Below are 16,511 nucleotides of genomic sequence, written 5' to 3' on the forward strand. Positions count from 1 at the left end.
TTTTTTTTTTTTTTTCGGTTTTGCTGCTGTCAATCATCAAGGAGCAAATATAACTTTTTCCTCTCCCAGGAGAGTAGCCAGATATCTCAGATACTAAAATCTGGGTTTTTCTCTCCCTGTGGGTGTAGTTAAAATGTGTTTGTGATTCTTTTGAAAAAAGGAAGTGCAAATCAGAATCACAGTCTAACATGAAAATAATATCTAAAAATAGGCATTTGCTGTTAAAAGTATACATTTTTTGAGGGAATTAACTAGACTGGGGAGAGGATGCAATGCAGGCTTTGTGACTTTCTGGTGGAGGAGGGGACTCTAGAGTGAAGACAGTTGTTCTCCCACGACTGGAAAGCAAAATGGGAGGGATGGGGACCAGAGTCATGCATATTCAGAGGGTCTGAGGTGGCAGGACTGCAGATGAGTTGTCCACTGGGACTGGGGAGGACTGAGCTGTAATCCTCCGCAGTGTGGCCATCTCTGGGGATGGTACCAGGTAATCATGTTTATGAAGTCATCCAGACTATTTTAACCAGGTTCCAGTTTGAGAAGAATAGGTCTACAGTCTGATCCCACCGGGGGTTTAAAAAAAACTGTATGAGTGTGTACGTGTATACACACACATACATACATATATTAAAATATCACACATACATACACACACACATAAACATATGCAAAAAGATCAGAAAAATATACATGCTAACTGTTCACAATAACATCTGGATGAAGAATTCAGGTGGCAGAGAGTACAATTTTCTGGGTTTTTTTTTTTTTTTTTTTTACTATATATTATTTTATGTTGATTGTATCTTTCAAAGGTATTTCAAAAGAAAAGAAGAGGGGTGGTGTGACCAGGCAGTCCCCTCCTTTGGGACCCTCTGGGCTCCACCCCCTGCATCTTGTCTGGCTCCCCTCAGGCTCACGAAATGACTGCAGGAGCTCTAACAGCACGTCCAGACATGGCGACACCTGAAGGCCCCCTGCTACGTGTCTCCTTCGTTAATGGTGAAAGATGTACTCCTTGAAGCCCCTCACAAGCCTTCCCTGTGTGTCACTGGCCAGAATTACAGTGTCCTGTGGCGCCCCAGCTGATGAGAAACGGGTACGGGGGCTCAGCACGACTGACTCAGAAAGCTCGTCAGCTGATGCCTTTTCATTTCTAATCTCTTTACTGTCTTAGTGGGGTTTCAGGAGGGTGTGAACGCTAACGTACTCAACCACCTCCTCTACCAAACTTTGTCATTGTCATGTATCTTATTTCTGCTAAGTTTATTTGGGGTTGTTTTGGTCTTTTCGTTTGCTTATTTTTAGTTTTTGGTTAATTTTGTTTGTTTCCCACCACCAATAATACCATCTCCAATTTTCTCAATTGCAAGACTTCAAATTTGTTTTCTAAAGAATGCATTCGAGATTGTAAACACCGCTCTGAGTACCACCTTTTGCCATATCCCCTTAGACCCTGCTACGACCCCGTTCTTACTGTCAGTTCAGTCCTAAATCATCTGCAGCACCCATCCTGTGCTCTCCAAGGGCTATTTTGAAGTTTATGAACTTTATATAAGAAAAGGTTTTTCCTCATTCTTTCAGCCAACATGCAAATAAACAGCAAATTCAGCAAAAGGTAGCCAACGTCAACCCCCACTGAACCTTCTGGCAGTGGAGACCTCAAGAACTCTTCACAAGCCACATCACATCTCTTTGCCCCCTTCTCGTTTTCCCTAGAGGCCTTATTTCACTTGATTCTCTCTCTTCTTCTAAACTGACACCACCCAAACTACTTTCAGAGGTCTCTCTCCTGAAGATCACTGAGAAACAGGCAAGCTCTTTATCAACGTATGCCCCCCGCCATTTTCGGCTCAAGGCACTTCTCTCCAAGTGTGGTCTACACTACAGGTCTGGGCATATCACAGGCATCACTACCGATGTCCAAAACCAGAATCTCTGGGACTTAGGCCAGAAAATAACTCTTTTTACACCAGGTTATTCAGACACGCGGGTAAGGTTTAATTTAAAGGTTTTTCTGTTAATTGCAATGGAGAAATATGTAGCTAGCAAAAGCAACTTTAAACAAAATGTATGGCCTCTTTTATCAACATGTAAGGATTTACTTTATATTAGTGCTAATACAGGCAGACCTAGGAGACATCGCAGGCTCAGTTCCAGACCACCACAATAAAGGAAACATAGCACAAAAGTGAGTCACACGTATTCTCTAGTTTCCCAGTGTGTATAAAAGTTATGTTCACACTATAGTCTATAAAGTGTGCTGAATAGCATTTTGTCTTAAAAAAAGGTACATACTTTAATGTAAAAATATTTTATTGCTTAAAAATCCTAACCATTATCTGACAACGCAGTGTTGTCACAAACCTTTGATTTGTAAGGTCTGCCTGGCATGCAAAACTCAAGTTCTTTTCCCAGGAGTCACTTGACATGGCTCTTTGCATAGCTGTACAAGACCCTCATCATGGTCACGAGCCAAGAGCACGCCAAACTCCCACTTCACTAACCTACCACGTACGCTTAACCACTGATCTGCTACACAGCCGTCTTCATTCCTAAGAAACAATTTTGGAGGCTTATTCAGATTTCCCCAAAATCTATTGCTCCTATTTCTTTAGAAATTTGCCAAATTCCTATTCATGCTATCTGGAGAAAATTAAACGCAGAAGCCAGTGCTTGCAAACAGGAAACCAGAATGCCCACCGAGAAAAATTCACATAACATAGGCAACAAAGATGAATGCCTTGCCATATACTTACTTAGAAAACCAAAGTTAAAAGGAAACATCTAAATATCAAGAGCAAAACTAAAGATTAAAAAAAGAAAACTTCATGTTTAAGGACATGATCGCTAGCATATAAATAAATGACTGTTACCACTGCATACATTTTTTTTTACTGGTTCATTTCTAAAGTCTGTTGTTGGAAGGTTATTCCAATTCCCAGCCCTGACAGATCTAAAATGCCTCCTCTGTTTCACCCAGACTGCCTCTCTTGAATCACAGGGGCCTGTTACAGGGATGTCCTCTCACTCAACACCCCCTAATACACCACAGCGCCCTACCCGCACTTTCAACACCAGCACCCCCACGACACAGATACAGCCATCACCGCTCAAGCCTGAAAGGGACCAATACAAAGGTCAAGGATTTCCATTTTCTAGCCAGAAGAAAAAGAATATATTACATAAACACAGTCTTAAAATATATATAGATGACAATGGAGTTTGTGCTGAAACAGTAGTAACACACGTATGGTGAGCAAAAACTGTGACGCAAACTCAAATTCGGTTGAGGATCTGCTGCGTGTTAAGTGCAAGACAAAGCTCACGATGGGTGAGAAGAAGGGGTCAGGATGACTGGGGAAGGCTTCACAGTGGGAGCAAGACCCTGGAAGACTCGTACTATCTGGACGGGAGAAGGAGGTATTCCGGATGTGGGCAGCAGCATGAACACGGGCCCAGAGGCAGGAATGAGCACGGCGTGTGGGAAGGTCAGTGAAGGCATGGCCACAGCCGGAGCAGAGCGTGGGCCCTGTGGAGGCACCGGAGTCGGGGCCGAAGAGGGGCACTGTGGACTCGTCAGGGACGGCCTCAGAGCCTTGAGGGGCCTCTTCTCCACAGGGTGCAGTTTCTGATGCTGAACGAAACTGCCGTACCACTTGAAGGCCTTCCCGCACACCTTACACTCGTAAGGCTTCTCCCCGGTGTGAACTCTCTGGTGCTGAATGGAGGCGATCTTCTGAGTGAATGCCTTACCACACTCCTTACACTGGTAGGGTCTCTCCCCGGTGTGAATCCGCTGGTGGACGATAAACAGTGACCTACAACCAAAAGCTTTCCAACATTCCTTGCACTTATAGAGCTTCTCCCCGGTGTGCAGCCTCTGATGCTGCAGATACGCCGCGCTCCTGCGGAAGGCCTTGCCACACTCCTTACACTCGTAGGGCTTCTCCCCTGTGTGGATCCTCTGGTGCTGAGTCAAAGCTGTGTTGGAGCTCAAACCTTTGCCACACTCCTTGCATTCGTAGGGCCCTTCTCCAGCGTGATTCTTCTCGTGCACGATGCAGTCATAGCTGGACTTGAACGCTTTGCCACACTCCTTACACTTGAAGGGCTTCTCCCCAGTGTGACTCATCTGGTGCCGAACGAGCTTGGAGTTATACCTGAAGATTTTCCCACATTCTTTACATTCGTAGAACTTCATTCCACCCCGAAGTATCAGATTGGGATTCAGACTGAAAGTCTGCCACGCTGCCTTGCTTTTAATATCAAAGTGCTGAGACACGTTTCTGAGAAGCCCTCCCATCGGCATTCTGTGAGACTTGGTCTCCTCGGGGGCTTCCTGCTTTACAGTTGGCTCTTCGGTCTTGATCCAGGACTCACCACCTGACCAAAGAAACCACAAGTGCTCCCTGTTACTGAACTGAAAGGAAAACAGGATCCAGTGGGCCTGATTTTCCCTGGTAGGATGTGGTTTTTTAAGTCCACCCAAGAGATGGCTACAAGTATCCATTAAGGAGGATGAGAGAGAAAAACAGTAACACACAAATGGAGAGGTAACGAGGTGACGACACTGCAAACAGACTAGGAAGTGCCTCCTATACGGAAGGCTGGGAACGAACCAGGGCAGGCGAAAATGGGCGGAATGAGAACTGCAGGAATGGGAAGGAAAGGGGGCAGGAGGGGAAAAAGGGAAAACAGTGGGAGAGAAAAGAGGGATCAGCAGGAAATGGAAACAGGTTTTAAAAGAGAGAGGGAGACCCCAGAGGGAAGAAAAGCCAGGGGGAGCCACAGAGCAGCCCGGGCACCACGAGGACCAGCAGCCCAGAAACACAAACCAGGAAAACGAGGGATCCCAGTGCCCTACCTGGAAGCCAGGAAACCACCCCAAATCCTGAATTCTAAATAATGGCCTAAAGATTCTACTTTTAAATATCCCACATAATATTCTGGGATAAAAGATTATTTCTTTCAGGAAGTCAGCAGGAACACAAGTTGATCGGAGAGCTGTAGGCCACTGTAGTTTTACTGCTAAAGGGACCACTATTTACAAAATCACAGGATGTGTGAGAAGTGAGGCCTGGAAACTTTTTTCCCAAAAGTAAAGAAAAACCCAAGTAAATCAAAAGCTCCCAGGACTGGTAAGCAGTCTCAGGGAAATTTTAGGGTTGGGGTGTGTGTGCTGGGGGTAGGGGTGGATATTCTTGCCCTTTCCTCTACAGCTCATATAAAATAAATACAAGACTTATCAAGATTATGGCATGAGGAACTTTTAAATACTAGAAATGATTTAAACACTAAAAAGGCAAATAAAATCATAGTTATGGCACAAATAAATCAGTCTGACCCACAGAATCATATTTTCCTTGAAGTATGGCTGAAACCCTGCTTCTTTGCCATGAAAATTGGCATAACATAAAATACTTCCACTGGTATGTGAGAAAATGAGCAGTTTCAGAGGTAGTGGGTCAGATTTTCTGCAGGAGGACAGCTGTGTAAATGTGCCACCGCGTGAGCCCCGCACTCCCAGGGACTGGTCCTTCTGGGCTCAGGGCTGGACTTCAACAGAGGTCAGAGGGAAACTACAGGGAGTTTTTCCCTCTGCTGCAAAAGAAACATTTCTAGTCGACCAGGAAGGCAAAACCTGGAACCACTGGGTCCTCTACTCACCTGGACAGATGTCTCTCAAAACCTCTGCTTCCCAGGGATCTGGGCCCCACGGTGCTTCCTCTCTCTCCAGCTGGGAGATCAGAACAGGTTTGGGGAATGGAAATGCTACTCCATCAAGAAAAAGAAGCAGACAAGTTGAGGGGAGACACCCAGAGCCGTTCTGGGGATCTCTCAGCCCACCCCTAACAGGCTAGTTGAGGAGGGGAGAAGTGGGCTGCCCGGGAGACCAACGAGCCACTCAGGGGTTCTGAGGAAGGGGTCTCAACTGCGCTCCCAGGTAAGGCCAGGGTGACAGCGATTCTCCTCGGGAAGAAACTGCAAGCTTGCGCTGACTCAGAAGAAAAGAAATCCCTTTGGGAAGGATGTTTGTACTAATATCCTGGGAGACTCCTCCACAAAGGAGAGGGCCCACATCCCACAACACTGGAAGGATGAAGAAACAGAGGGCTCCCAGGGGCACCTGCCAGAGTCCCTACCCTCAGGGTGAAGAACCACACTCTTCCCTGGGATGTAATAAAGTGCAATTCCAAAGCCAAAGGGAACCAGAGATTTTCCCTACCCAGCAACCCCACAGGCTGGTTGCAAACCCCTCTGGAGCCATCACACCTAAGGGCTACTAGAATCTCCAAAACATCCAAGGGAGGCGTCAAACTATCATAAAGGGCCACTGAGAGAGACCTTACCCAGGGAAGCCACGTTTGCGTAATTCTCCAGCATCACCTCCCTGTACAGGGCCCTTTGAGCAGGGGCCAGGCTGTCCCATTGGTTCTGGGTGAAGTACACAGCCACGTCCTCAAAGGCCACTGGCTCCTGAAACAACAGGTTCCTGCTCAAGCTCTGAGTGAGAGTCAGAGGTGGGCAGTCTGAGCTGCAGGGAAGAGATGGACCTGCCAGGGTCCACGACTCTGAGCCCCATGGAAGATCTGCTCTGTGCACAAGAGCACCCAGCACCACAGCAGGGTCAGCCCTCAGCTAGTGTTGCCACCTCCAAACACAGACTGCCAATGCTGTCCCATCTGCTCAGCTCGGGCACCAACTGTCATCCCAGCCTCATAGCCTGGCATCTAGGGCTCTCCTGCCTGGGGACTACATCAACCTCTATGCTCCTGTCTCCACGCATCTGTCCCCCTAGCACCTGCTACCCTCACGTACTCCATCACTTGACACCTTATTTTCTGCATACCAACCACTGCAGGCAGCTGCCACCTGCCAGGTCTCCACCCATCCAAAGTACAGGTGCACGGCCGCATCTGTTCCCTGCCCCAAGCTGCTTCCTGGCCCTCCCCAACATCTTCCACTACTCACAGAGGAGCCACTCCTTAGAAATAGTCCCAGAATTTTACACATTTCTTTGTATACCTTTTTACCTTATCAGAAAGCTAGCTCTCTTGAAGAACCACCTGTCTTCAGAGAAGGCTGGCTGTGCGCTGTCCCTGGGCACAGGCACATCTCTCCATCTTGAGCTCCATCCCACCTGCCAAAGTGGGCCCCTCTCTGCCTCCTCTGGGGCCACCTCCATCCTCCCAAGACTGAAGGGAACTCATATTAGTGGATCAGCCCCTAGGTACCAGGCTCCTGCGTGGGTACTTTTAAATCTCATATTTTGTTCACTCTTTACAACATACATAGGAAGTAGGAGTTAGGACTCCCATTTTTTCAAAGGATGAAACAAAGGTTCAGAAAAATTACTTACCTTGCCCAAGATCACATAGCCAGGCAGTGACAGAGCTGGGATTTCAACCCAAATCTGTCAAACAGCAAACCTGGACTCTCCCCACACAGCAAGCTACCTCCCACGCTGGGCTCATGAATTTCTCCAAAAACGTGGCTCACACACAAACCTCATCATCACGTGGTGCTGCGCCATCTTCGGAAAACATCTTATCAAACTCCCAACTCCCTGAATCACCTGTCAATCCATCTTTACTGTGCTCCCTCCAGGCCACAAGGGCCCCTCCTCCATAGACTGAGGGATCAACTATTTCAAAACCGCACCCACCATCCCAGGAGCCATAGCCTCCACCTCTTCCATGAGATGCAAGTGTGGTTTCTAAGGGCATCCACAGGCTACCTTCTTTGCTTCTACAGACAGCAGAGCACAGACCAGGGAGAGCCTGAGTTCCCACTCTGGAAGGGGTTTCATGATTTCTGCACCTTCTTGCCTTAATGACCCATAGATGATTCCGTCTCCTTGGAGACTCTCACTACCCTATGCAGTCAGCCTTGTTCTTTTCACCCACTGAAAATGAAAATGCCAACCAGTGGGGGCTCAGCTAAGCCCCTAACTCTTGAGTATCCCATTCTCTCCTGGCAGCCCCTAAAGCAGCCTGTGCACTGGAGTCAGCACAGGGGACAGGGAGCAGGGAATGCTCTCACGATGTTCCTGGAGGACGCAGGGAAGAAACACACTCTAAGGATAAATTCTGACAACGCAAACTGCTCCCAGCAGCTCTACTGGCACTACACTAAGGTCCTTAGGAGGGGATACTTTTCAGACAAGAACTAGGGAATTCAGTTCAAAATGAGACACTGAAAGAAAAGGAACAAATTTAGAGACTTCTCCAAGGGAGAGCTGACCCTTAAACTGGACAATGATAAGGTCCAAAGGGCGCCACCCCCACCCCCAAATAGTCTGAGCCAAGAATCCAAACACCAGACAGAACCATGACGTCTTGTGAGTAATTCCTACTCCCACAAGACATTAAGGGCTTCTGAGGACAGCGACCACAGGCTCACAGGTGAACCAAAGCTCACCTCTGCTGGCAGTAAGTCAAACCTCACTCCCCAGCATCTCCAGAGCACTCTCACAACTTTCTCCTCCCAGTCTAGTACCAGCCATCTCTTCCTCCCCAAACTGCTCTTCCCATCTGCTATCAAATATCCCCAGGTTTCATGAGCCCCTCAAAATGTCTAGTATTAAAGGGGAACTTACTGTTTTAAGATAGGTTGTTGATAAATTTTTTTTCTCCTGTGGATGGTCCCTATGTGCCACACTTAATTTTTCTCCACAGTATTTTTCATCATCTGATAAATTACACTGTTTATTGTCTCTCTCCCACCACCAGGATGTAAGTCATGAGGTAAGGATTCTGTTCTGTTCATTACTGGATGATACTAGATGATTAATATGAATTTGCTGAAAGAACTAATTTCAAAAATGGTTTGACCACAAATAAAAAGTTTTAAACTTAGGAAGGTCAAAAACAACAGCAAATACCACCTTAACAGTGAAATGTCAGAGCACATCCATTAAGTTGACGACTGATGCTTTACCATGCACTGAGGTTCTACTTTCTGTGAAAGACTAGAAAAAGGGCATAAACACAGGAAAGGAAGAAACAAATATTTTTGCTTGCAGACAAAATAACTATCTGTCTAAAAAAATCCAAGAGGCAACAGAATAAACAAAAAAACATTTAAAACTGACAAAATAATTCCGTAAGTTAGCTAGATATGATATAAGTAAATTAAAATCATTTGTTTTCCTAAATACTGCTGTAAACAATTAGAAGACAGAATGGGACAAAGTAAGATTCCATTCACATGAAAATAGCTAAGAACAGACCTAATAAAAATTTGCAAGACCAAGATGAAGAAAACTAAATGTTTATTCAAATAAATAAAAGAACTGAATAAATTGGAACATACAGTGTTTGTGAATGGGAACAATCAAACTTGTAAACAAGTCAATTATCCCCAATTTTTTCTACGAAATCAATATCCACTCCCCCACCAAAAAAATCACCGAGATTTATGCAGGGGTAGGGGATCATCATAATCATCTGAAAAAAGTAAGTGTGAAAGACCAGCTGAGAAGGTTTTGAAGGAAAAATATTTTTGAAAGAAAAGATGGGGGGCATTGTAAACTGACTATATACTTCCATTAAAAAAAAAAAAAAAGACGGGGGAATTAAACCCTACCTTAAAAGGACAATACTTCAAGAAACTGAGAAGACAGTGAAGCCACAGATACAAAAAAATATTTTAAAAGACATATATCATAAAGGACTATTATCCAAAATATACAAAGAACTCTTATAACTCAAGTATACGGACAACCCCATTACAAAATGGGCAAAAGACTGGAGCAGATACCTCACCAAAGAGGATATCCGGATGGCAAATAATTATATGTAAAGATGCTCTACATCATATGCCATCAGGGAAAAACAAATTAAAACAATGAGATTCCCACTACACACCTATTAGAAAGGCTAAAATCTGAAACACTGACAACACCAAACCCTGGCAAGGATGTGGAGCAACAGGAACTCACTGTTGGTGGGAATACAAACTGGTACATCCACTTTGGAAGACAGTATAACAGTTTCTTCTAGCACTAGACATTCTGTTACTACATGATCCAGTAATCATGCTCTTTGCTATCTTCCCAATGAGTTGAAAACTTTTGACCATACAAAAATCTGCACAAGGATGTTTAGAGCAGCTATTCATAATTGCCAAAACTTGGAAGCAACCAAAATGTCCTTCAGTAGGTGAATGGCTAAACTGTACTACAATGAGTCAATGGAAAGAAACAAACTATCAAACCCATGAAAAGTCACTGAGGAATCTTAAACGAGTATTACTAAGTAAGTGAAACCGACCTGAAAAGGCTACTACACACTATGATTTCAACTGAATGCATTCTGGAAAAGACAGAAAGATCAAGGGTTGCCAGGAAGGGAAGGCAGAGCACAAAAGATTTTGAGAGTCAGTGAAAATACTCTGTATGCTACTATGCTAATACATACATATCATTATACATTTGTAATCCATAGATTACAAGGGTGAACCCTAACGCAAGGTACGGACCTTGGGTGACTATGATGTGTCAACACAGGTTCATCAGTTGTAACTAACATACCACTCTAGTGAGAGATGTTGATAATGGGGAGGCTATGCATGTGTGGGGCCAGGAAGCACATGGGGTTTCTGTGGTTTTTGCTCAGTTTTGTTGTGAACCTAAAACTTCTCTAAAGTCTATTTTAAAAAGTGGGCGTGGGCAATACTTAATCTCTTACCTGGACTGGATTAAGTTCGTAATTGACTCACACTCTTCTGTAACCAACTCACTACTATGAGTTGAAAACCTTTCTAATATATAATTCTAACCTTTCACCTCCCCTGCTTAATCTCCTTTAGCGTCCTCCTACTGAACCTAGAACAGAAACCAAAGTCTTCACAGTGACCTACAAGACATGTGCCTACCTGGCCCACCTCACACTGAACTACTTCCTCTGACCTCTCCCTGTTCCCAGAATACCCACAGCTTTCTCCCCAGGTCAGGGCCTCTGTATATGCTATCCTCTCTGGAAAGTTCTTCCCCTCTCTCTCCAGTAGTTCTCAAGACTGTTTTTACCTCACCCTTGAGGTCTCAACCTCCTGTGACCTCAAAGAGGGCTTCCCTGACCACTACCTTCAAAAGTGGCTTCCTTGGGGCTTCTCAAATTTGAGAAGGTGCATAAGAATCACCTAGAGAGCTTGCTACAACAGATTCTTGACCCCACTTACCCTCCTCCCCAGTCTGAATCTGGATTTAGGCTGGGGCCCAACAATGTGCAATTCTAATGAGCTCCCAGGTGCTGCTGCCACCCAACCCTGGATCACATGTTTGAGAAGCACTGTACTTCAGCAACATGTAATTGCAGTATTAACTTACTTGTTTACAGACTGCCTATTTTGGGAAAAGTACCTTTCATGAGAAAAGGGAACTTGTCTGCATTATTCAGTACTATGCAGCTAGCCTTTAGAAAGCACATGTGGCAAGAACAATGCTGGTCTCTCTGGGATACATCTATTTGTAGGGCAATCTCTTCAGTGAAAAAATTCTCTGACCTCAGCAGGCAAGTTTTTCTTTTTATAATCCCATACTCACAGTTTATCCCTCCCCTCTTCCCTTTCCCCTTTGGCAAGTTTGTTTTCTATGCCTGTTCAGACAACTTTTATTTGTAGAACATGATCTGGATTTCCACATTCAGGGAGAATTTCTTGGCTTTTACCCTTTTCCCACTTAAACCTATACATCTGAATGCACCTCTCTTCACACAAAAAACTCTTTATTTCCTCCACCACGTATTTACAACCATAGCCCTGCAGATGGACTCAAGGCAGAAACCACAGTCTGGCCAAGTTAGGCCTTCTTGGTCCTTTCCTGATTACCTGATAGCTAATGTGATTCTTTTTAAAGACTGAAAGGAAGCTCAGCTCACCTGAGGCCAAGTGGTTTGGAGCATGGCTGATGTCCCCTGGCTCCAGGCACTGTCTTCTGGGTTTGGAAAAGCAAGAACCTTAAAAGCTAAGAGAATAAGAGCCATGAGTACGATAGTCCCTGTCCTGCGTCACCCACAGCTGCCTGCAGCCTTCCCATTCTCATTTCCAGCACTGACAAGAGACTCTGTCAGGCCCCCTCTGGCTGATCACCCCAACCTCCTCATGAACTGCTCTGCCTGGTCCTCGGGACAATCCTCCACCTGCCTGTTCTGCCCAAGAGCGTTCCTGAGCGCATTCACACCGAGCGGACCGAGGGACCCAAGGTGAATCCTGTCCCTGCAGAGCTGGGGCTGAACAAACCTAAAAATCTAAATTAAAAAAAAGAAACAAAAAAACCCCGCTTCTGGGGACCATTACATTGAACCCCAAAAAGGTGCCTATGGAGAGGACAGACAGGGGTGGCTGGATTTGGATTAAGAGGGAGCTACTCAGTGTTCCAGTGGGTGATGGTGACAGGAGACCCGACCAGGATCTCCACCCAAGGAAGCAGGAGACCCCAGACAGCAGAAGCGTCAGTCCCGGGCGCGGGAGGCTGTAGGGCCCAGCTCTTTAGGACAAACAAGAGGATCACGCCTCGGTGGGAAAGGGCTGGACTAGGGCTCTAGAAGGCCCCGCAGCCACCTCGGGAGAGCTCCGGGTCAGAGAGAGGCGAGTTCAGGGCGGGGTGCTGATGAGCCGCCAAGGGAAGCGAGGAAGCCGGCACCAGGCCAGCCTGGCACGTACAACTCGCCGGAACCCATCCGCTTCGCTTCCGAATCCAGAGAAGCGGGTCCCTAAAAGCCGCTGCGGAAGCGAGCGCATGCACCGACTGCCCCTCTAGGCCGCCCGGAGGCCGCCCATCTCGGTGGTCCCCGCCGCGCGGCCCCACGTGACCTAAGGAGGCGGGGTTTCGGGCGGGCTCTCGCCGCGTGGCCACTCACCGCGTGGCCACTGGCCGGCGCCCCGGGTGCCTCCGCCCCTGTGCTCCAACCCTCAGCGGACTCTGGCTGGGGTTTCGCGGCACTGATGCAGCTTCACTCTACTCAGACCTCGGCCTCTTAACGGACTGCCCCATCGGCTGTCACCTGGAGCCTGGGCTGTACAAGTAGGGGGAGAGTGGCCCCTGCTGTGCCATCTCTTAAACAAGCCAGGGATCCTGGGTCCTAGGCTGAGCAGCCCTTAGGAAAACCATGGTTTCCATCTGCCTTTTTAAAGCCCTCTCCCTTCCTAGGACCTAGACGTGTATGGGACCTTTTAGGGCAGATTCCCTTAACAACCAAAATAATAGTGACTAAGGTTGGTAGGCATCCAATGTATACGAGACACGTCCTATATGAAATGATTTCGTCCTGTATTGACTTTGGCTGGACGCCCTAAATGTCCTGTGTTTAGCTTTTTACAATAAGTTACAAAAATTCTGTAGTTTACAGCTATTTTTCCGCCTAATAACTGGCACTTAAATAACTTAAATTTCAACACTGACTTAAAAACAAAATCGTAACTCCACAAATAAAGATATGGTTAATCCCTTACAGTCTCTCCTGCAGGTTTGGCTGAGGGAAGAAAAAGGGGGGGGGGGGCGAGAATTAAAAATTAAAAGTACTGATTTTTAGATTAAAGAAAGGAAAAGACTGTTAATTTGACCAAGGTCCCAAGTCACAAACAAGTAACTGCCCTTAGTTTACCTAACTTCAGGTCAACACACATGCTCTGAAAATCAGCCAATGAGTGACATTCTCACTTTGGTGACCCCTCCTTAACTATGCTGCAGAAAATTATCAAACCAATGGCAGCCTCAAGCTTCAGAACATAAGCCAATCAGTGAAAAACACCCTTGAAAGTCAGCCAATCAGTGACAGTCCTACCCACTGGACAACAACCAATTAGCAAGTTCCTCACTACAGTGATGATGCTTCTGAAAAGCAATGGGTCAACAGTAGCCTTACTCCCGCCCGTGACCACTTCTTGCCAATGTGGCTGCCAACGTGAACAGACTTTTTTCCTTTGACCACTGTGATAGGTCTGCTGAACACAGTTCCAGACACAGGGCTCCTACTCACCAAGCACTCCAGAGCTAAAAAAAGGGAATTGGCCTCTCACTGCTAGAAGATAAAAGAACCCTGGATATCTGAATATGACTATCCCAGAAGTTTGTTACTCCTTTCATACGAATTGGACTTAGTTATTGACCAACTAGAGTATAAAGACGTTTTAACCATAAAGAGTATATTGGGTTACTACAACATTAGATACTACATTAGATACATTACAGATCACCCCAAAATTTTGCGGCTGAAAACAATACACATTGATTGTCTCTCAAATTCTCTGTAGATTAGAAACTCAAGAGTGGCTTGGCTGGATGGGACTAGCTTGGGATCTCTCGTGAGGATACAATCAGGTATCACCTGGGGCCGCACTCATCTGAAAGCTGGACTGAGGCTGGATGATCTGCTTCCCTCATAGCTCACTCACATGGCTGGCAAGTTGGTACTGGTTATTGGTGTGAAACCTCAATCCCTTCCCACATGGGTATCTGCACATGCCTAAGTGTCCTCACCACATGGTGACAGACTACTACCCAAGGTAAGCAATCCAAGAGGCTGAGGATAATTGCAATGTCATTTATGACCTAGCTTTGGAAGTCATGTCCCATCACTGTCTCAACATACTATCATCACAGGCCAGTCATGATTCAGTGTTGAGCAAAAGGCACGAGGGCATGAATGCCGGGTTGAGAATCACTAAGGACCACTGTGGAGGCTGCCTGACACAGAGATTTTACCTATCACAGAAATGGTTCATTTTATAAAACCTGTACTATTTTTATGGTAAAGTTTATGCAAATCAATTGTTTTAAATAGAATTAAATTTCCAGGAACAATAGCATGATGAGTACTTATATGTGCATACTGCCCCCTCTCTAAACCTATCAGAATGAACCCCTATGATTAGACTACAGAGACAGGCACATGTGTACAGATGCAATACACATATGCACATGTACACCACAAGCTCTGTAAAACATATATCATCAGCCAGTTATTACAATTAGGACTAATCTGAAGGGAAACAAAACTGGACATGCAATTTCCCTTTGGTATCATGGTGCAGGGAGAAGAAATCAGGAAGCTTTGATAGGCCCAAATAAAACCCCCAAACTGGGAGGATGACTGACATCAGGGGGAGCTGGAGAAGAAAACTGGGAGCATGCTACCAGGGGCCCATTCTTTCCCCACACAGTCTCAGCAGAGGGACAGGGTTCAGGCGGTGCTGACCCAGAGGCAGCTAGATGACAAGGTGAACCAAGAGAGAGAGATGAGAGACTTGGGCCTTTGCAGCTGTTAGGGAGTCTGTTCAAGTTTCAGCAAAATTCAAGTCTGGAGCTAGATGTCCTTCACCTGGCCAATGCCAGAGACTGGCTCTCCTTAAAAGACACCCCACCCCTAGCCACTAGCCAGTACAAAAGGACAAGAAAAAGAAAGAAAATGCATGCAGAACTGGAAAGGAAGAAGTAAAATTGTTATTTGTGAAGATGATTCTCAAGGTCAGAAAATCCTATGGAATCTATGAAATGTTACTAGAACTAATAAGTGAGTTGTGCAAGGTTGCAGGATACAAGGTCAAAATACAAAAATCAATTATATTTCTACATACCAATAGTTAAGATTGGAAATTTATTATTTATAATAGCATCAAAAATATGAAATACACATACATCTGAGAAAATGTGTGAAAGACCTATACTGTAAAAGTTATAAAACATTGCCCAGAGAAATTAATAAAAAACCTAAATAAGAGGAGATATTTACCATGTTCATGAGTTGAAAGACTATATATACTTAAGATGCCAGTTATACTAAAATTAATCTATAGGTTCAATACAATTTCATTCAAAATCCCGGGATATACTTTGTAGAAATTGACAAACTGATTCTAAAATTCATATGGAAATGCAAAGGACCTGGAATGGCCAAAATAACTTTGGCAAAAAGCAAAGTAGGAGGACTAACACTGTATAATTTCAACACTTCGAAAACTACCATAATTAATGCAGGGTGTTAACGGCATCAAGATGGACAATAGATAGATCAATGGAACAAAATAGAATCTAGAATCAGACCCACACATATATGAACAACGGTGCTGCAGTAGGTTACCTGTTTTAAAAAAGGAGGGAGAGAGAGAGGGAGGAAGAAACTTAGACCCATACCTCACACCCTATACAAAGTTTAGTTCAAAATGGATGACAGAACAGAACTAAATGTAAAATCTAAAACTATAATACTTCTAGAAGGAAAAATAGGAAAAAAAGCTTTTGTAAACTTGGGTGAGGCAAAGATTTCTTAAATATGACACTAAAAGCATAATCCACAGAAGAACAAAATGATACATTAGACCTCATCAATTTTAAAATCTTCTGCGCTTCAAAAAAATATCATTAAGAGAATGAAAAGACAAAACACAGGCTGGGAGAAAATGTTTGGGAATCACATACCTAAAAAAGGACTTGCATCTATAATAAAGACCTCTCAGAGATCAATAAAAAGAAAACCCAGTAAAAACATAGGCAAAAGATATAAACAGAGACT

At 45.0% G+C, this 16,511-nt stretch overlaps 1 protein-coding gene across 7 annotated transcripts in view; it reads right to left on the reverse strand.

Annotated features, from left to right (window-relative positions):
• The window catches only part of ZNF621 (zinc finger protein 621), an 18,833-nt gene continuing 2,322 nt past the window's right edge, over nt 1-16,511 (reverse strand). The window contains exons 1-6 of one of the 7 annotated variants that reach the window (XM_032459162.1): nt 12,562-12,762; nt 12,145-12,248; nt 11,880-11,965; nt 6,351-6,477; nt 5,668-5,772; nt 1-4,383 (exon numbers count right to left, since the gene is read on the reverse strand). In XM_032459162.1, coding sequence (XP_032315053.1) covers nt 3,323-4,383; nt 5,668-5,772; nt 6,351-6,477; nt 11,880-11,965; nt 12,145-12,175 — 1,410 coding nt within the window. In that variant the 5' untranslated portion in view covers nt 12,176-12,248; nt 12,562-12,762 and the 3' untranslated portion in view covers nt 1-3,322. Of the gene's footprint in view, nt 4,384-5,667; nt 5,773-6,350; nt 6,478-11,879; nt 11,966-12,144; nt 12,780-12,860; nt 12,880-16,511 lie in introns of those variants that run through there. The other 6 variants (XM_032459163.1, XM_032459167.1, XM_032459166.1 and 3 more) reach the window with 6 other exon arrangements.

This window comes from Camelus ferus, chromosome 17, assembly GCF_009834535.1.
Source record: "Camelus ferus isolate YT-003-E chromosome 17, BCGSAC_Cfer_1.0, whole genome shotgun sequence".
Lineage (NCBI taxonomy): Eukaryota > Metazoa > Chordata > Mammalia > Artiodactyla > Camelidae > Camelus > Camelus ferus.